This window comes from Onychostoma macrolepis, chromosome 22, assembly GCF_012432095.1.
Source record: "Onychostoma macrolepis isolate SWU-2019 chromosome 22, ASM1243209v1, whole genome shotgun sequence".
Classification (NCBI taxonomy): domain Eukaryota; kingdom Metazoa; phylum Chordata; class Actinopteri; order Cypriniformes; family Cyprinidae; genus Onychostoma; species Onychostoma macrolepis.
This window is the reverse complement of record NC_081176.1, coordinates 20,343,666-20,365,727: the sequence shown is the minus strand read 5'-3', so window position 1 is coordinate 20,365,727 and position 22,062 is coordinate 20,343,666. Positions and strand designations below refer to the sequence as shown.

General features: G+C 39.7%; 1 protein-coding gene and 1 long non-coding RNA gene across 2 annotated transcripts; one reads left to right on the top strand and one right to left on the bottom strand.

The window, feature by feature from the left end:
* Positions 1 to 11,901: 11,901 nt before the first annotated feature.
* LOC131530899 (uncharacterized) lies at positions 11,902 to 15,043 on the top strand. The gene is made up of 4 exons (XR_009268542.1): positions 11,902 to 11,942; positions 12,045 to 12,117; positions 13,610 to 13,644; positions 14,461 to 15,043. It is a non-coding gene; the product is annotated as an uncharacterized LOC131530899 (long non-coding RNA).
* A 4,100-nt stretch (positions 15,044 to 19,143) lies between these two features.
* Positions 19,144 to 21,465, bottom strand: LOC131530718 (mast cell protease 1A-like). Its single transcript, XM_058761148.1, has 5 exons — positions 21,378 to 21,465; positions 21,147 to 21,294; positions 19,889 to 20,030; positions 19,386 to 19,634; positions 19,144 to 19,302 (listed from the first exon to the last, which is right to left on the bottom strand). Exons 1-5 carry the CDS (start codon positions 21,430 to 21,432, stop codon positions 19,144 to 19,146), a joined length of 753 nt encoding a protein of 250 aa, XP_058617131.1. The 5' UTR covers positions 21,433 to 21,465.
* Between the last annotated feature and the right edge of the window lie 597 nt (positions 21,466 to 22,062).

The following is a 22,062-nucleotide window of genomic DNA, read 5'->3' as shown; positions in this document are numbered from 1 at the left end:
ACATGCCCAACCCTATGGAGCAACCAGTCGGATCGCGTATCACGAATCATTTGATTCAGATCAGATATGTGTGTATATTTGACTGCAAGGAACCACTGATGATGGTTTATAATAGCGAGTAGCTTACAGAATATAAAGCAATAAAAACAAGGATAAAATCTCCTGATTAAATGTTGAGTAATAGTGCTTGAATATTAAGAAAAGAAAAGAATAACAAATCAGAAAAAAAAAATACAGCGTCTGGGGTACCCAGTGGCAAAAAGAAAAACGTGGTGGAGGGCACGAAATAAATTTCCTATTGAAATACATTAGATGAAAGTCGTGCTGCATGACACGAAAAAAGAGGGAAATTCGTGTCCATGAACACGAATCAATAGATTAAATTTTGTGACTATATCATGAACTGCCGTGAGACTGGGTTGATATAAATATAAAGATGGGTGGAGACATTGAACTGCCTGCAAGCCTTTTTTTCTCAGCTTGTGGTGTCAGTAACACTGATAGTAAGAAGATATTATTTGTGTTACTTGTCATCTGCATCAACTGTTATATGAAACCACAAAAAATAAGATAAAATCTTTAAAATATTTTGCATCTTGGCCAGGTCACTTCTGTAAAAGAGATTTTATTTATTTTTTTATCATCAACTTTTTTTCACACACAACATCATAACATAACATTCATTCAAAACAAACAAAACAAAACAGACATATAATCAATACTTTAAAAGTCCAGTCAAAAAGGAGAGCGAGAGGGAGGGGAAAAAAACAACGAAAAACAAACAAACAAGTCATTCCTTTATATAATCGAGTATGTTAAAGAAAAAACCTTGCCAAGCATCAATAGTAGAAGGCTTGGCCCCATTAATTTGCGCTGTTGTACATTCACAAGTCACTATTTTCAGGAGGCTATGGATCCAATATGTTTTTCCACACATGTGCTGTGTAAACCAGTTGTGTATTATTGTCTTCTTCGCAGCTGTAAAACAAGCAAACAACATTTTTTTTTGTATTAAGCTTATACAGAGACCAGAATCATCATTAAGAAGACACAAATTTGGGTTAGCAAAGCAATCAATTTGGAGTAAGGAGGATAAAACCAGGTTTACATTTGTCCATAGATTAATGACATATGAAGAAAATTACCTGATGATGCAGTCTTACATATATGGCAGTTAAAATTTGGTTGTGGTTTCATTTTGAATCTTTTGTAAGGGGTTATGTATGCTCTATGAATGACTTTGAAGTGAATAAGATGAACCAAGTTTTTAGATATTAAGCTGAGGTTAGACCACACTCTCTCCCAGTCGACAGATAAATTAAGGTCAGATAATTCCCTATTCCAAATAGATTTCACGAGTTCACACTTACATACAGTATATTTAGCACGAGTAACGTAAAGCGTATTTGGCGAGTATGGTAATACTTTGTTGGCGTGCTGTCCTGGGGAAGGGCTCTGAGCTCGGGAATTGCCCAAACCCAGAGTACCCCCCAAAAGCAACTGTGTTGGACAGCCACCAGACTAAGTTCCCCCCCGAAATACGCAATAGAGATCTGGCAGTAGCTGGTATCGAGGAGTAGCCTGGATGACAGGCCGGGGGAGCCTACGTGCTCTGAGGGAGCGGTTTGGCATGCATGGGTAGGCCGCTGGTGTTGACTGCGTGGTTTGGGGCAACCGGTCAGGGAGGGCTCAAACCGAAGCTCAACGGTGTGCTCATCACGTTGAGACGGGTGAGCCCTGCCCACCGATAGAGGAGGAGCGTGGTTAAGGCCCTGACCAGGAGGACCCGAGTTGCCTGCAGTGGGATAGATCACGGAGTCGGCGTACGAGCCCTACTGGCCGTCAGCCCCTGCTGATCAGAGGACAGAGGGCGGAATCTGGCCGAGAGGACCCATGAAGCCTCTGACTAGAGCACAATACTCCGTCGTCGGACGAGTGGGTCCTATTGGCTTGGCAGATAAAAAGAGTTTGGGACGTCCGACAAGGAGGCTCTCGCGACATCCGACGGGAGATCAAGACTCACGGCATCGAATGGATGAGCCTCACTTGCGGGCGGCAAGTACAAGTGCCCTCCGGGAGACCAGCGTCAACGTCTGACACGAGATCAAGACTACGATGTCAGACGGATAGCCTCACCGGCGGGTAGGGAGAAGAGAAAACCCGGAACTGGGAGGGCTCTCGCAGCATCCGATGGGAGATTGAGACTCAGGACATCGAACGGGTATGCCTCGCCAGGCGGGGGGAAAAGGTGTGAGGATAGAAGAGACAGGTGGACGGTGTTCGGCAGGCGGACGAGACCCATGGCGACTGATGGCTAGGCCTCGTCGCCCGTTGGACGGAAAAATAGGTGGGTGGCCAAGACCGACACCAACGCTCTACGGGAGGCCAATACTCACTGAGCCAAACGGGTCAGTCTCGCCGACCGTAGGATGAAACGGTAAGTCGTCTGGCTGTGAGGCTCTTGCCGACGCCCGACGGGAGCACAATACCCACTGTGTCAGACAGGTAAGCATCGCCAGCGTGGGACTTGAAAAGGTAAGGTTGTCTGGCCGGGAGGCTCTCGCGACATCCGACGGGAGATCAATACTCGCGAGTCGGATGGTTAAGCCTCGCTGGTGGCGGACTGAAAACTAAGATTGCTTGACCGACCGAGTATGTAGCATTCGACGGGGGTTTGATATTGTGGCGCGAGCGGACGGAAAAGGTAAAATTGTCTGGCTGGGAGGCTCTTGCCGACGTCCGACGGGAGATCAAGACTCACTGTGTCGAACGGGTAAGCCTTTCCGAGCGTAGGACTTGAAAAGGTAAGGTTGTCTGGCCGGGAGTGCTCTCGCCGGCGTCCGTTAGAAGATCGGGGCTCACTGATTCGGACAAGTAAGACAGAAAGGTAAAGTTGTGTGGTCGGGAGGCTTCGCCGACATCCGTCTGGAGACGGACACTCGCAGCATGGATGGGTAAGTCTCGCCAGCCACAGGATGGAAAAAAGGTAAGTTTGTCTGGCTGGGAGGCTCTCACCGACGGGAGCACGATACTCACTGTGTCGGACGGGTAGGCATCGCCAAGCGTGAGACTTGAAAAGGTAAGGTTGTCTGGGCGGGAGTGCTCTCGCCAGCGTCCAGCGGGAGATCGGGGCTCACTGTGTCGGACAGGTAAAGACAGAAAGGTAAAGTTAGGTGGCCAGGAGGCACTCGCCGTCATCTGACTGGAGATGGAAGCTCGCAGCCTGGATGGGTAAGACTCTCCGGCCGCAGGGTGGAAAAGGTAAGTTGTCTGGCTGGGAGGCTCTGGCCAGTGTTCAAGATGTGAAGATTCACGGTGTCAGACAGGTGAGCTTTGCAAAGCATGGGACTTGAAAAGGCAAGTTAAAAATGGCTGGAAGGCTCGCACCAATTATTATTATTATTTTATTTATTTATTTTTATTAATAGAGGTTCGAGGGGGGAATTTGACCTGAGAATTCTAAGGCGGAGATGCTCGAGAACGGCCTGGTAAGGTTGGATGGAGAAAAGAGTTTGCAAATGTAAATGAAATTACCTTTCTTAACTTGGTCTGTCTTGTTTGATCAAAATGAAATGGTTTCGCTATCAAAAACTGATAGGTCTGAGATGGTGGGGTTGGTGTACGGATCGAATTTAGAGGAGATGGTGAGCCCTGATCATCTCAGAAACCCAGAAGGCTAGAGTGAATATGGCATCCGATGGGAGATCAATACTTATGGCATTGGACGGGCGTTCTGCACTTGCGGCATCGGACGTGTAAATTTCGCCTATAGTCAGACGGAAACACAGGTTTGCTTGACTGGGAAGCTCTCACGCGTCTAACGCGAGTTCACTACCCGCAGTCTCAGATGGGTGAGCCTCACCGTTAGTCGACAGAAAAAGGTATTGCTCCACCGGGAACGCTCTTACAGCATCTGACAGGGAGTTCAATACTCAGAATGATAGTCGTCTAATAGGGTAGATGCTATGAGGATTGCTTGCGTGATTGTATGACAATCCAATAGCGGTGCCTGATAATACGTCGGAAAATCTTGGTGCTGCTTGCGTCCAAAGGTTAAGTGTACAACGAAATGGGATTCCCTGTGCTAGCGTACCCCGAATAAGTGCCATGAATCTGGATGTATAGGCACGGCTTGGAAGCTGAGGTGATGTCGACTTTGCCAGCCAGGTGCTAAGACCCATGATTTGTAATATGGATTGCATGATCATTGTCCTACTATTTAGAGAGAATTCATCAAGGTGTTTTATGCTTGAAACGGGTAGTTATGTGGAGCTGATAGAATCGTAAGAGAAAAAAGGAGTAAAAGAAAGAGGTGTCGGTCTGTGTTGTGAGCGGAGGCAGCCTTGTGGCTAGCTTCTGCTGCTGCAGCTGTAGGCCACAGGAAGGGAGTCCTGAAGAGCTATCATATCCTGCTCTGCTAACAGAAGTAACTTCACGCTAGTGTCTGCTACGGGAGCTGGAGGCCACTGTAAAGGATAAAGAAAGTTATTTGTAGCGGGAGAAAAAGACTGAGATGTGTGGGCCTGTGTTGCAAGCAGAGGCAGCCTCGTGCTTGCTCCTGCTGCTGTAGGCTACCTGGACATTCCAGCATGTCCCACCAAATGTTACATTGTTGCCGATTCAGCCATTTATTGCTGGATTAGCCATTCTCACACTAGCCACTTTCAGCAACAAATGCACGCTATTTATAATTTTTTTTTATTTTATTATAATTTTTTTTTTTATGATTGTGATCAAATTATCCACGAAACAAAATTAATCTTATCCATCCATTTAAGGAATGCTATGTGTAAATTAAATACTGCACTGTAAAAACAATTCAGTAAAATTCACGGTAAAAAAAACGGCAGCTGTGGTTGCCGGAATTCTACTGTAAATAACACGGTAGCAACATAAGTTTTACGTTTTTAACTTAAATCTACAGTCAAATACCGTAATTTCATTAACTGATATAATGTTAATATACCAACCTATTGAAGTACTGAAATCTCTTTTGTACCTTTGAAATACACTGATAACCACCAAATGCAGGTGGTGATGAGAAAGTCACATGATGCACCAAAGCCCATTACAGGCAGCTTTTAAATAATAACATATATAGATGGTGCACAGTGTCATTCACACAAGCATTAAACATCATGGTGAGACTCATTAAATTGAAATTTGCAATAAACATTCATTAAACAACATTAGATGTAACAAACAACCTTAATAAACATAACTGATAAGAAAAAACTAAGAAACAATTATTTCAAAGAAAAAACATCAAATTCAAACAAAATTTGAAATGCAATGCAGGGAATACTGGGAACGTCAATTTACAGTTTCCCTGTAAATTTTATATTCTTTTTCACTTCCAAAAACGGCATTTCACCGTAAAATTGTCTGAAATATCTATTACAGTTTTTCACCGTATATATTAGGGGAACTTACCGTTAACCATTTAACAGGTTTTTTCTGTAGCATTTTCACAGTTTTTTACAGTGTGGTAAGAAATGCTGGTGAAAAATACAGAAAGTATACACAAGTAATTCCTGTGTGTATTCTAGGCACTGTCATGGTTACATAGTAACATTAACATCCAATGATGTCGCGACGTCCTTTAACAACTTATCAACAATTACCAACATAGCAATTTTTCTCTGGCCCAGCTCCGGCCCACACAATCAGCTTTTGCTTGGCCCACATACCGCAATGACTTACGGTCCTAGTGTGTACCAAGTCTGGATTCCAGACAAGGGCCACACATGGGCCAGAACTGGCCCAAGTCTCAGCCAAGTTAATTATCCATAACTGGCCCTGAATTGGGCCAGCTATGGCCCATGTGTGGCCCTTGTCTGGAATCCAGACCTGGTCCACACTAGGACTGTAATTCATTGCGGTATATGGGCCAAGCAAAAGCTGATTGTGTGGGCCAGAGCTGGGCCAGAGAAAAATTGCTATGTGGGCCAGAGCTGGGCCAGAGAAAAATTGCTATGTGGGACCATACCTGTATGACCATAGCTGGCCCTATTCTGGCCCAGACAGCAACATAGTGTTGGCCCAGATCCTAGTGTGTACCAGGTCTGGATTCCAGATAAGGGCCATAACTGGCCCAAGTTTCAGCCAAGTTAATTACTCATAACTGGCCCTAAATTGGGCCAGTTCTGGCCCATGTGTGGCCCTTGTCTGGAATCCAGACCTGGTACACACTAGAACCGTAAGTCATTGCGATATGTGGGCCAAGCAAAAGCTGATTGTGTGGGCCAGAGCTGGGCCAGAGAAAAATTGCTATGTGGGATCTGAGGTCCTGTATGACCATACCCGTATGACCATAGCTGGCCCTGTTCTGGTCCTATTCACTGGACCAGATGGGTTCCACATGTCAGCCGCAACAAAACCATAACCAAGCCACTTGATACACACCCCTTCCAGATGAATAGTCACAACAACGACAATATTCTGAACAAATATTTAATCATGTTTAATCAGCAAACCAAGTTGAATGAATCTCACACCTAACATACAGCATTGTCAGTTCACACTTTCACAAAAACTATAAAAACATGCTTATTTGTTTTGCTTGGTCAGTGTGTTCACCCTGTTGGAGTATGGCAGTGTGAATTGGCTTTTAGGTGCTTTGGAATACAAAACAAAAAACAGTAAAAGAAATATATATTTGTTTGATGTTCACACAATTAACACAAAATTCTTAAATAAGGTAGTTTCTCTATTTTTGCAGTATTCAAGTGTTCATGTCCCTGAATAATATCTGCATGAACCTAAGTCTGAAGAGTACACATCTAGTAGACAGCAATCCTTGTGAGTGAGAAGTCTGGTGTGGAGGCTGGATCTTGAACGGACTTCTGTCCAGGTTATCGGTCTTCACGAACTGCCCTGAAATACAATTCAAACAAACAATGTAGTGTGAGGCTCTTACATTCACAATGCTCATTTTGGCTTCAGTGGTTAAGTGTGCAGAAAATTCTGCTGGACTGAAATTTAGTATTTGGTGAACAGTCTTCAAGAGTGCAAATAATATTTTAAGTTTTAAGTATCTTTCAGGCTCGCGTGAGGTTTCCACGAGCAACAAAGCCTGCTTGAACAAAAACTTCACTACATTTAAAGTTTAGAAAATAATATACAGACCATTACAGTTTGAAGTGAAGTGCGTTCACAGTACTGCTTCTGTCTTACCGTTATTAATTTTAATTTCAAAGAACTTTTTTATTATCATCTGCGTCTTTTTTTTAAATTATGATTGACCCCTCTGTAGGTTGTTGTGTATGAAGTGTCCTCAGAGCAGAGTTAAACAAGATGGCCTTGTAGGACATACAGGAACCCAGACAGCAACATAGTGTCGGCCCAGATCTGGCCCACATCTGGCCTACGTGAAATCCATGCGGGCTAGATGTGGGCCAGATGTGGGCCGGATCTGAGCCGACACTGCTTGCTGTCTGGGAAATATTTGATATATTTTTTTAAATATTTGACAAACTTTAGAATGTTTGAGGTTTTACTTACTCGGATGGTTCATGGCGCTTTGGAGATGTTCTTCCACAGGAGATCCACTCCGCTCCAGCTCTGCAGCACAACCATCAGCATGGAAGAATAGGAACAATATGTCACACAGCCAACAAAATGTAGTATATAATGTCAGGATTATTAGAAATAAACAAACTACAGCAGAGGTGAAATGCAATAATAATAATAATATACAAAACATACAAAAAATCTTAAGATACCAGAATTCATATTTTTAGGTTTTACAGATGCATGATGATATAGTTGAAATATATTGTGAAAAATTCATATAAAGTTATTTAATAAGATTTCTCAGATCACCTGTGTTTCCTGCATCTCTGTCAGCAGCTCTCATTACAAATTTTCTTGTAACTTCCCCTGTTTTAGGTATTTTTTTCTGACGCTTCTGAAATCACAGTACAATTTATCAATATTTGTTTGCAATGAAAGTTCAAAACGTGTTTGAAATGGTTTCAGCCCATTAGTTCATGTAAGTGACGTCACCGATTGACCCCACAGTGCAGACTTTTTGGTTAAATTAATTAGCTTATAGTGACTTCCATTTATCTATTGACAAAGTATCAGCAAAACATTTACAAAACTATCAAAGCCTCTCATCTACACATAAAAGGTGCTTAAAAGCTCAAACGTTCATTAATAAGAGCTCAAATGTATAAGTTCGCTTACCTCTAATTGTTAGCCTCTATAGTTAACGGTTGTGATGCTAATGGTCTTTTTGAAGACACTATACCACTCCTGTAAAGTAAAGATTCAACAGAAACGTGTCAGTAACATGTAAGAAAGTGTCAGGAACAGTTGTATGTATTATTTGTGTAACTTTAGGGACTAAACTTACCTGAAAGCAGTGAAAAGAGCAGAGAGACAGCTTACTTGTCAGCTGAGTGAGTTGACGCGCTGTTACCATGGTAACCTCCTCTGCTCCAGTTTAAATGCGATTTGAATGCTCAACGCGCGCGCTCATTGGCCGTCCACACGAACGCGGTTATTTTCAAAACAGCAGCTTTTTCTATGCGGTTTGGCCGTTCGTCCTCACGCAAACGTTGCACCAGGTCACTGAAACCGAACATTTTGAAAACTCCTGCCAAGGTGAAGATTTTCAAAAACTCCGACTGCAGTGTTATATCGTGTAGACAGCAAAACCGGAGTTTTTGGCTTGTGACGTCTGAGCCTGCGCTGTTATCTCCGCCTACTGGAAACTTTTTCAGGCTCCTGATTGGCCAACATGTTACGTATTTAAATAAATAGTACATAAAAGTTAAATAAAATGTCCTGAAACTTCATGTATTGTTTAGTAGGTCTACATCAAACTGTAAATTGAATGAGAATATGAAAGCAGTGAATGCAAAACATTGTTTGAAGTCAGTTGTATATAAATAAAACAACAACAGGATATACTATTCTATAATATAATATCATATGAGGCATGAATATAATTTCACATGTAAACACAATTAAACACAATATGAGCTTTATGTTATGCATTTTAAAAATATATTTTCAAAATGTATTTCAATATATTTAACAGTGTTTCACATATATGTGAATATATTACCTTTCTGTATGGGAAAACATTCGGATTTTAGTCAAAAATATTTGAAATGGATTTTAAATGTGGGTCAAGATCGGCAATACTTATGTGGCCCACATATCTACATTTGACATCTGGCCCATGTCTTGTGCCGTCTTAAACCCGGTACCACCTCTGCCAAACCCAGGCCATGTTTGGCCCACATGCTGTATGCCAGTGCCGGATGAATGGCAGATGAATATATGAATATATATATAAAACAAAAGAATATATTATTCTATAATATACTATATAATATCATATATTATATAATATCATGAGGCATGAATATAATTTTGCATACAAACACATAACACACAGTATGAGCTTTATGCTATGCATTTTAAAAATATATTTTCAAAATATATTTAACAGTGTTTCACATATATGTGAATATATTACCTTTCTGTATGGGAAAACATTGGCATTTTACTCAGAAATATTTGAAATGGATTTTAAATGTGGGTCAAGATCGGCAATACTTATGTGGCCCACATATCTATATTTGACATCTGGGCCAAATACTGCATCTGACATCTGGCCCATGTCATGTGTGCCGTCTTAAACCTGGTACCACCTCTGCCAAACTCGGGCCATGTTTGGCCCACATGCTGTATGCCAGTGCCGGATGAATGCCAGCTGTGCCAGATGCATGCCAAATCTGGGCCAAATTTGTTTGCTGACTGGGTACCTGCCTTGAGTGATTTTACCTGAGAATTATTTGGCAACACTGATGGTTGTGCCGCTAGCATAGGCCGCCTCGCGCTAGCATCTGGAAACAGAAGCTAGAGGCCCGGCTGCATACGGCGCTGCGGCCTGGAGAGCCGCGGTGAAGGCTGAGCCGAAGCGGGAAGCGAGTGAGGCTTGCTGCGGTGAGAACTGGGGCGCGGCCCAGGCTCGTTGAAGGCCTGCTGCTGCGACCTGACGCAGTGTTGGGCAGGACAATGGTGGTGTCGAGCGAGGCGAGTTTGGGCTTTTCTCGATCTATGACTGCTGAAATGGATTTAGGAGTGAGGTTGGCTGGTTTGCGGGGTGATGAAAAGATTGTGCAAATCCGCTTGTTTACCCTCCGAGAAGACGGTGCATCGGAATTAATCAGCGTTTGGCTTATGTTTAAATACGATCCAATTCCCGATCGGAGGAATTGTTGGCGCGGATGAAATCCATGCATCCGAATGATAAGAACATGGAAGTGACGCTGGTTGAGCTGAGAGCAGCGGCCACGACGAAGCCAGGGCTCGGCAGCCGTGTCTGGGAGAGAAAGACCGATCCTGGGGCCGGCAGATTGGCCAGAGGATCCGAAAAGATCCCCAGCATGGGTCTCGTTGTTTGGACGGGAAAAAAGTCGGGTGAAGTAATGGCAAAAGGTGCAGACCGGATGCTGATTAGCCATCAAATGAATGGAGGTATGTCAGGTGTATTTATACCCGTGTGTTGATTAGCTTGATGGCGTACCACTTGTGTCTAATTAGGCTAAGTATCTGACATGCTCCTTCCGAACTTTGTTAATGAAACATCATTTAATAGAAACTGTCATGGATCGGCCAGGCTCGCTCACCACCCAATCACAACGCACACCCTCACCTGAGTTCTGATTGCATGCACCTATGCAGCATCACCACGCTCATCAAGACCACTACTTAAGCACACACCTCACACTACTCCAGTGTCCGGTCTCGTTTCTATGAAGTGGATTCTTATGCTACTTGAGTTGAAGATTGATGTCCTACCTACCTCGTATATCTACCTTCTGTGCACCGCTCCAGCGTCTGTCTCCTCTCGTCTCCAAACTTTCCATTCCAGTGATTCCTCCGGTGAGGTGCTTGCTACAGCTTAGTCAGCTACCAGACCTTCCACGAGTTCCTGTAAGATCAACAAATATCATTACTACCTTGAACTACTATCCTGTGTAGTCATCCATTGACCTTCCCCTCTCACCTGCCATTCTCCCATCTGCCTCTGTTGCCTCAATAAATCATATTCTGTTGTGTATTATCTACTGTGTGAGTCTCCTTCCATAACAGAAAGAGGTTTTGTAATGCAGTCAATAATTTTATTATATTAAGGAAACAGATGACCGACCAGAAGGTGGTGCAATACAATCCCGCATAGGATGAGAGGAAATGGGAGATGCCCAAGGAACTCCATACGCTTTGAGAGTAGAATGTAATTAAAGAAAGACAAAATATGCAGATGCTAATCAGCAAAATTTAGTTCTTAATGTCTGAAATGAACAGAGGCCCTGGTTATCATATATATCACCCCAGACAGCAGTTGACTCTGTGCCGGATCCGTTTTCAAACCGGCAAATCCGTATTACAGTCACATCCGTTTCAGTGCTGTAACACGGATCCAGCCCGGGCCCGGTTTCAGTGGGCGGGAACTACTGTCGCAGAGCAGATCCGGGCCGCGTCCGAAACAAGCGCGTTTTTTTTCTGCGGTTCAGAACACGTCAAAGATATTTGCTCTGGTCAAAGCAATAAATTGTATTTTGAAGTAAATTAAAATAGAAAACCATTATTTTAAGTTGTAATACTTTTTTCTGTATTTTTGATCAAATAAATGCTGGCTTGATTAGCATTTCACGGAAAGAGTAAAAAAAATGTGTTGTAATATACTGTTTCAATATCTTAGAGAAACTAATTTAAGTGGAAGGATATATATATATATATATATATATATATATATTATATAGTGCTTATACACAACATTCTGGTCCACACTCACACCAGATGGTGGCGGTAATGAACCAAAAAGTTGATTGCCAACCGCCAATAAACCTTAATAGAAGAAGACGTCAAGACGATTGAGGCACGGACTGTACGCTGTTATCCTCAAATACTTCACCAAGGTATGTCACACCGTGTGATCACACTGTTCTACTAACAAATTAATCTCTTATTATGTTGTGTACTTGATAACTTAAAGTTTTGGTGTTTTTATTGCTCCTTAGATCGGTGTTGGACCGGCGAACACTTTAGGCCTATTATCAGAGGACTTGCTAACATGAAGAAAACGGTCCAGAGGTATGCAATTATACGTAATTAATGAATTTGAACTTAATTACTTAATTTAAACTTTAGTAATTTTGACTGCTTCTATTAAAATGTAATGTTTAAGATTGCTGCCTGTCATGGTGGGCTAGCAGTGTTAAGTGCTAACCCTCAAGGCTGCATGCATTTATTTGATCAAAAATAAAATTAAAGTAATATTGTGAAATATCATTTGAATATATTTTTAAAATGTAATTTATTCCTGTGAATTTTCAGCATCATTACTGCAGTCTTCAGTGCACGATCGTTCAGAAATCATTCTAACATGCTGATTTAGTGCTGGATTTTTATTGGTGCTCAGTTATCAGTAATGGTTCTTCTTATTATTATTATTATTATTAAATAATAATAATATTATTAATTATTAAAAAACTTTTTTTGCTGCTTAACATTTTCTGGAAACATTTTTATGATTCTTTGATGAATAGACAGTTCAAAAGAACATAATTTATTTGAAATATATTTTTTGCTTCATTATAAATGTTTTTACTTTGATCAATTTAATGCCTATTTGCTAAATAAAAAGTCATTTCTATTAACACACACCAAACATTTGAATGGTTGTATATCATGGTTTCTGCATATATTAAGGAGCACAACTGTTTTTCAACTGATAATAATCAGAAATATTTCTTGAACAGCTAATAATAATATAAGAATGATTTCTGAAGGATCATGTGACACTGAAGACTGGAGTAATGATGCTGAAAATTCAGCTTTGATCACAGGAATAAATTACGTTTTACAATATATTCATAAAAAACATATTTTAACTGATAATTACTTTTAAAATTGTAATTAAAATATAATTTATTTCTGTGATGGCAAAGCTGAATAAATAAATGCTTTTCTTTTTAACTTTTTATTCATCAATAAATCCTGAAAAAACTATCACACATTCCCAAAAAATTAAGCAACACAACTGTTTCCAACATCGATAACAACGGAGTATCAAATTAGTATATTATAATGATTTCTGATCGGATCATGTGACACTGAAGACGAGTAATGATGCTGAAGATTCAGCTTTGATTGCAGAAATAAATTAGATTTCGAAGTATATTAAAATAGAAAACCATTATTTTATTTCATTTCATTATTTTTAATACTTCACAATATTCTTTTTTTTTTTTTTTTCTGTATGTTTGTTCAAATAAATGCTGGCTTGCTGAGCATAAGACACTTATTTCAAGAACATTAAAAACAGTAATGTGTCCAAACTTTTGTCGAGCCCGGTCCCCTTGAATAAGCAGGCAGAACGCTTTCAGGCACACTGAATGATAGAAACAGAGGGGCACTGAGGAGATATACATGTATTACATTATATTGTTTGGTATGATTTTTATTTATAAAAGCTTGGCCAAAATATGCTTTTATTTCTGTTAACGGTATGCTCCATGTTAATTGGGTAAATTAACTGAGAAATTGTCCAGCAACACTATATAACGATCTGTTTCAATTTCAGGTTCCACCTGAGAGCCGGGACTGTCAAATAGTAAGGTGAGTCCCATTTTTTTCTTTCGTTTTTTTTTTTTTTTTAGTTTTCAGTGGAGTTTGAGTTATTCAAACTATTTGAATGCCACAATTTATAATTGAGTATTGATAATAATTTTGTGCCTGATAATGTGAAGTGTGTATGACACTGATGTCACATGCACTAATTTCCACAGTGGAGCATGTTAATAAACTGTGACTCTTATGTGTAAGGCTTAAACATTGCCTTCCTTGCTTTGTAATACTAAATGAAACAAATACATTCATAACATATCTGTGTAAAATGCAATTAGTTGTGTATTTTTTAATATATAAAACAGGTGGCACAGTTTCCCCTTGCTTTTCTTCTCTGTTATATCAGTTATTATACTTTACACCTATGGGCAGTAAGTAGAATGAACATTATCTTTGTCACACACAAAGCAGGACAAAATTACTCGATTACAGGAAAATTAAAAAATGCTAACCATGGATAACATTTATGATGTGGAAAAGCATATTCAGTGCGTGCATAATTATTAGGCGATTCAATATTCTGATCATTTTTTTTAAGCACTTTTACCAATTCCAAACCACATCAATCATAATAACTACTATTAATTTTGGTAATTTCAGTTATTTTGGTAAAATTATAAAAATTTTGCAGATTCTGCAAGGTGTATGTAAACTTTTGACCTTATGTGTGTGTGTGTTTGTGTATATATATACTGTATGTATGTGTGTGTGTATAATATATTTAATTATTATTATTATTATTATTATTAGTTATCAGGGACAATGTACAAAAAACATTATATATTATTATTTATTTATTTTTTTTAGAGACAACGAAAAGGGGGGAACTGTCTAAGCTGTGGAGTCAGATGGAGGGCTCGCATTTACCTCAAAAACAGCATTGCAGAAGACTCGAACAACTAGAACCAACTCAAGCACACAGTGGTGACACACATTTGTAAGACCTTTCCCTGTGATATAAAATTTCCCTGTGGTAATTATTCAGATTCTTCTCATTCTCATTGTGTAGCACTGTTTTAAGCTTGTTGAATATTATGTACAGTAAGCACTAGAAGTAGAGACTTATACTACTTGGGGTAGTGTTTTAAATTAACTTTAATTTTGCTTTTGATGCAAAAATTATCAAAAGAAAAGATGTAGTGTAGTAAAACATGATTTGTGTAGTAATTCAATTGTTTTAATATGAATATTGTTTTAATAGTGTTCAGGACAGTAATTGTCTGTACATCTAAATCATTTCTTTAAACTTTTTGTTGTCTAAGACCTTCGTATTATACCTTAAGAAAAAAAAAAGATATTTAAATATGTATTATGTACCCAGACAGCAACATAGTTCTGGCCCAGATCCAGCCCACATCTGGCCCGTATGAAATCCATGCTGGCCAGTTGTGGGCCGGATCTGGGCCGACACTCCTTGCTGTCTGGGTAAGATGCTTGTAATCATTGCTTTAAAGGTATTTATCACTTCTACTTAAATGGTCATTATCTACTTGTATGATTTGTATTATCCGGGAACTGTACAAATACTGTGGCATATGGACATTACTCTTTTTATTTGTAACTTTTAAATGCAATACTCTTTTTAAATGCATTTTCTGTAAAGCTGCATTGGAATATGTATTGTGAAAAGCACTGTACAAATAAACAAATTGTGTTTGAATTTTAGATATGTATACAACTTATTTGTGTGTGTGTGTATGAAGGCATATATATATATAATATAAAATACACAAAATGAGCTGGCCCAGATCCGGCATGGTACTGGACCAGATCCTGCCCACATTTGGGCCAAATCACCATAAAGGAATCCACATCTGGTCTGACCGTCCGATGGGTCTGGACCAGATCTGGCCCAAATGATTTTTGCTATCTGGGTGGCTTGCCCCCCTCTAATGGCAAGACAGTAGTCCTCACTGTGGTGGAAGCCCTCACTCGGACTGGCGAAAGGAACAAGGCGTCGGCGGACCGTCACCGTACCAAGCCCCCACTTTACGTGTGTGGTCAGAAGGTCTGGTTGTCTTCTAAGGACATCAACTTCAGACTTCCCTCACGTAAACTGGGACCCAAATTTGTTGGACCGTTTATGATTGCCAAGGTGCTCAGTCAGGTGACGGTGCGGCTCAAATTAACCCCACAATTTAAGAAGATCCACCCGGGTTTCCATGTTTCTAAGATCAAACCCGTCTTTCGCTCCCCCCTCCAACCCCTGACCTCCGCCCCCCCGCCTCCTAGACTCATCGAGGGGTTGCCAGCCTATACGGTGCGGCGGCTCCTTGATGTGAGGCGTAGGGGTAGAGGTCACTAATACCTGGTAGACTGGGAGGGTTATGGTCCGGAGGAGAGATGCTGGATTCCGGCTCGCGACATACTGGACCGCGCTCTCATTGATCAGTTTCATCAGCGTCATGGTGAGTCCTCCGGGGACGCCAGGAGGCGTCCCTGAGGTGGGGGGGTACTGTCACGGGTCAGGGTGCCTTCCCGGCTCCTCTTGCTGTCTGTGTTGTCCTGTCATGTTCGGCAGCTCGTGGTCTGGGCAATCAGCGCTGATGGTGCAGCGGGAGTGCTCGGATCACGAGCTGACTCTCCTCCACCTGTCGCTTATTCCCCTACTCCCTTATATGTCCCTACTGTCCTGCTCTGTGTTGTGAGTAGATTGTTTTGTCCTGGCTAGTAATTTTGTGTGCATTTTTCGCTGCTTTCTCTGACCTTTTGTTCCCTTGTGCTGCAGGACTAGTAGCACGGAGATCCAGCAGCTTGTATGGTCCGTAGACGCTGCCGACCAGCTCTGGAATCTCCGCTTCCTTAAGCAGCTGTTAATTATTGTTTATGTTATTTTGTGTTCTGGGTGGCGAGAAATAAAGTTTATCCGTTCTACACTCTGCATCTGAGTCCTCCTTTCACTCACACCTGACAAATGTGAAAAGTCGGGAACTGACCTTAAGTATAGAGGGACAACATTAGACGTTACTGATTCTTGAAAAACAGGAGTGCACTCAGTTGACTCTGGGAAGACAGAGGTTGACTTGATAGACTCAGGTGTCTGGTGCTAACTTCATTGATTGAGTGATGACTGTGGTCGACAACTTTCTCCTGGATAACGGTAGAGAAGGTGACAGATTTGGGGATGACAGAAGTTGACTCTGGCCTAGAATTGACTGGAACTGACTAGATAGCTGCCCACTTGGCTCTCTTGTAAATGATGGGAGCAGGGTTGACTGGCTCTGGAATAACTGGAACGGGTTTGACGGGATCTGGAGTGACTGGAGCAGGCTTGACTGGATCTGGAGTGACTAGAGTGGGTTTGACTAGCTCTGGAGTGGCCTTGACTGGGTCATGAAAGACTGAAGTGGGTTTGACTGGCTCCGGAGTGACTGGAGTGGGCTTGAGGGGATCTGGAGTGACTAGAGTGGATTTGACTAGATCTGGAGTGGGCTTGGCTGGTATGGAAAGGTCGGCAGCTCTCTTGACCCTCTCTGGGAAAGCTGAGGTTGATTCAACAGATTCAGAAATAGGGACTGACTTAGATGTCTGGGAGATGACATCAGTAGAATTGTCTGGCTCAGGGGAGACTGGGAAGGTGTCAGAGTCATAAATGGATGCAGCCGACTGGAGAGCCCTCTTCCTTCTTGCCCTTCTTTTCTGAGTAGGAGTCAGAAGAGGATCTTAGCTTTCTAGTGATCTTAAAATAATTTTATTAGCAGGACAGTGGCCCTCCAGGACCGAAGTTTCCCAGCCCTGATGTAGTGTGTCGTGTCATATCATGTACTTCATGGAATGAGATTTTACTCCGTGTTGAACTTCAAGAAGCACTTCTTCTCTGCTGTGAAACAGATGTGCACATTACATTTTTTGCACATCACTTTGGTGTTCCTTTGCAGGAACATTGCATCTTCACTTTTTGTCACAAATAATGGGAAATCCTGGTTAGGGATGGGAGCTGTGGACCCCTGCTTCCTTACCTCTTACAGTCCGCGCAACAAAAAGAAAAACTGATTTCTGAACATGCAAAAAAAAAAAAATAATAAAACCTGACAAAAGTCTTCTCTACACCTTCATATACACACGCGCATATTTTTAAATGTACAGTTCATGTCATTTTAAATAAGATTACTAAAGCAAATAATCTTGCCTTCTCACACCATGTGCTTCTGTGACCATGTGTCAAAACAGGATGTCCCACCTTCAAATGGTGCTTGATAGTGACTCCCACACCTTATTGGACTATTCTTTGATACTTTTCAAACATTTTAATTGGTTGCAATCATTTAAAAAACCATGCACTTAACATGGGGCATAAGAAAAAGTTTTCGTTGCTTGAGGGCAGCTCTGTGCAGTAGAGGGTTGTCAATGTTCCATAATGATAAAAAATAAAGTTATAATAATAATAATAAAATAGCAACCCTGTTATGCATTGCTGTGCCATTTGGATATTTTTATTTATTCATTTAATTTTGGTTTATCTTGTGCTGGCCAGTATTTGACTAACTTGTACTAACACCAATTTGCTCACATGCAGCATCATGCAAAAAGAAAGGTTTATATTAATGAAAGCCACTGTTAATGTGGTATTTGTAATGACCTATGATACACTTATTCTATGCGAACAGATGTGCCACAAACTGTTTTTATTTATTTATTTGGAAATTATTCATGATTTATAAATACATTTAATGTATATTTGTTCAAAATAATAAATTAATGAGAAGGGATTGCCCTTTTTCCACACAATGTAAAAATAAATAATTCACAAAATTCTTCATTTTTCTGTTTTAAGAAATACATACCTTTACAATATAGGCCATGTGTCTGTACATAAACTACATTAAATGGCTCTGCAGTAACAACAGAACAAGACAGATATAAAACCTTGCAGTGTGGAGAAGCATATGGTGCTTTACAGATTAACTTTGGTATAGATGACTTAAAGCCTATGTTTGAAAGCAATGTAAAATGAATTAAAGGTGCTGTGAGAAATAATTTACTACACTGGCTTTTTTTATACATATAAATTGAGATACCAGTTTATTTTATTTTTTGTTTTGTTTTTTTTTTAAATCAGGACATATTTTACCGACATAGTAGGACTAATGCAACAAAAGTCAGTAATTGTCCTTCTTTAACCAGGGTTTCAGTTAATACAAACTATTTTTTGTGGTTTTGCATAGTGAGTTTAAGAAATTACAGCAGTTGATTGTTAGACCTGTTTTTATTTTATTATTTTGTTTTGTTTCAGCAGACTGAACAATTATTTACCCACAGTTTTTAGAATTTTTCCCCATCATACATGCATGACTATAAATTAAAGAGCATCACCAAGATGGCAACCAAGTGAACTAATGTGGAATGACTTTGGACTTTTTGGGCATTTTTATATATGATTGTGACAATGAGGACACTTCTACTGATTGATTGCCATGTGACTCTTTTATTGAAAGATTTACAGAAGAATTCAAGAAAAAAATAAAATTATTCCTTAATTTTTTCATTAATTCACTTAATATTTCTAATAATTTGGTGAATCCATGGAAGATATGCTGAAATCTTAGTGTAGACATTAGGATGCTCAGCTGAATTGCAGCTTTTACTGTACGCAAAAGATGTGACACCAACTGCAGTGTCTCCACAAACCAAAGGACCTCCTGAATCTCCCTGATAAGAAACAAAGATCAGCACATCACTAATGAAACCAGTTCATACGTTACCATATAGTCTGTAAATGTTTTTGTACATACTATGCAGGATCCTCCATCACCATGTGCACAGATCATCTGCGAGGCCAAGTACTCGGATCCCCATTTATGTTGACATTCTACATGGTTTATTGTAGTCACGTTTGCCTCCATAAGATGATCACTCAATGGGCCCTTCATCCACAGTTGTCCCCAGCCCGCAACACTACAGAGAATATCTCCATCAACATCTCCATCCTTTGGTAATGATATCCATGTAACATTGTTGTCTAGTTTGATCTTTTCCTGTAGCTGTAATTCAACAACACAACCATTATTAAGAGATTTAATAATCTTTTATAAGACTGAACTGCAGTTGATTATACTGCTGTTTTTGAGATTATTACAGAAGCCCTGAAGGCCAATGTTTATTTTTTATTATTATTTACAATTGCTTCATAAAAAAGATATTTGAATAGAAATTCAAACATAGTTATGTCAGGTTTATGCCACTGTTTCCTGATCAGATATTATTTTGAACAACTAAATGTTTTACAGGTTTTTACCCTCAAAAGCATGATATCATTCTGAAGTGAACAGGATGTAAAGTGTGGATGTGGGATGTAGGACTTCACTTCAATGCGGTATGAAATCTCACTGTTCTTTAAGTCATGAGCACCAACCACAACCGTCAGAATATCTGTATATCTGTTCAAAGAGAAGTGTGCATTTATGCAATCCAATACATTGTCTTGTTGCACTGCAGTCCTTTTGTCAGTTTTAACTCAACATTGCAGTTTAGACTAAACAAAACTTGGTAACACTTTAGAATAATGTTCCATCATTAATGAATAACTACACAAGAACACAAGAGTAACACAATATTAGCACTCTATTAACTACTAGTAACTAACAAGAAACTCTGATTAATGAATTAGTAAGTAATAGTGCTTAGTCAAATGTGGTAGTTCACTATTAGTTAATCAGTAGCTATTATTTTTTCATACCTCCCTAAGAACTATAAGAACTACTGTATACAGGTTCATAATTAATATGAATAATACATAATGTATAATTAATTCTAAAGTAAAGGTCATGGTAACCCACTAGTAAAGACTCAAGTATTACCAAATTATTACTAATTATTTGGATCAGTATTCTAAAGTGAAGATCATGATAACTCCCTAGTAATGACTGAAATCATTGTAAGCTTTTGAGAGTTTTGTAAAGTATTGAATAGTAATTATTCAGGTGTTACTACATCCTTCTAAAGGAATTAATTTTTTTTTTGGGATCAGTATTCTAAAGTGAAGATTGTGATAACTCCCTAGTTATTACTGACGTTATTGTACACTTTTGAGGTTTTTGTAAAGTTTTGGTAAGTAATTCATTTTGCTAGATTTGGTAACACTTAAATCATTACTAGTGGGTTACCGTGATCTTCACTTTAGAATACGGATCCAAATAATTAGTAGTTCATTTAGAAGAATTTGGTAATTCTTGAGTCATTACTAGTGGGTTACCATGATCTTCATTTTAGAATTAATTATACATTATGCATAATTCACATTAATTATGAACCTGTATACAGTAGTTCTTAGTAGTTCTCCAGGATATATATATATATAAAAAAATAGTAGTTATTGATTAGCTAATAGTGAACTACCAGTTTCAACTGAGCGCTACTTACTAAATCATTAATCAGAGTTTCTTGCTATGTAATGGTAGTTACTACAATGTTAATAATCCATTAGTCACTTGTTCCTGTGTAGTTATTCATTAACGAAAGGAAAAGTATTCTAAAGTGTTACCCAAAACTCTTACCCTCTCCAGAAATGTGCAGCAGTCATAAACTCATCAGAGATGAGGAATCCACCACAGATGTGTTCCTTGTCCTTCTGAAGAGAAACCATGTAAGGTCTGGAGTGGGGTTTTGCTTTTGTGCCATTCACTATTCCCACATTCACACGAGCTGAGAGAGATATAACTATTAGTCAGCTTATTCAGTACATACCAGTTAATATAGCTAATATGCTGTTATATAATCAGTCTCACCAGTGAAGGTCAGGTGCAGAGAGACCAGCAGGAGCAGAGAGATGATGGTCATCATGAAGACAATCAATGAGCTCTTGCTGACAAAACACTATATAATTATAAGAATGGGTTGAGACACTGAGCTGCCTGCAAGCCTTTTTTTCTCAGCTTGCGGTGTCAGTGACACTTCTTGTCATGTGCATCAACTTTTATGTGAAACCACAACATACAAGATATACGCATGTAGCTCTGGATGTCAGAATCAGCTGAACCCAAAATATTCCTTTAAGTATAGATCATATGTCTTTGTGATTTTTGTAAAGTTTTAATGATCTGTAAAGTTCTACAGAATGTAATTAAATACACCATTATTTATGTTTTACTCAGTAGGCCTACATTTTTATTTGTGTTACAAATATCTCTTAATTGATAATGGTTTGTGTTGCAAAATCAGAGCAGTTTCATAACATTCATAACATGGGTGTGGTACAACATTACAGTCAAAATACTGGAACTGCAGATGAGCTGATGACCACAACTGTCCTCTAAACAGGGGTCAAATTCATGAAAATCTTAAGAAAGAAGTTAATAAGACTGAAAATTTGTTAACATGTTCCTAAGTGCAGTTATTACCCAGATAGCATGCGGATGTATCCACTTAAGGCAATGATACGGCACTGCTGGCCTTCTTATGGCCCGTACAACA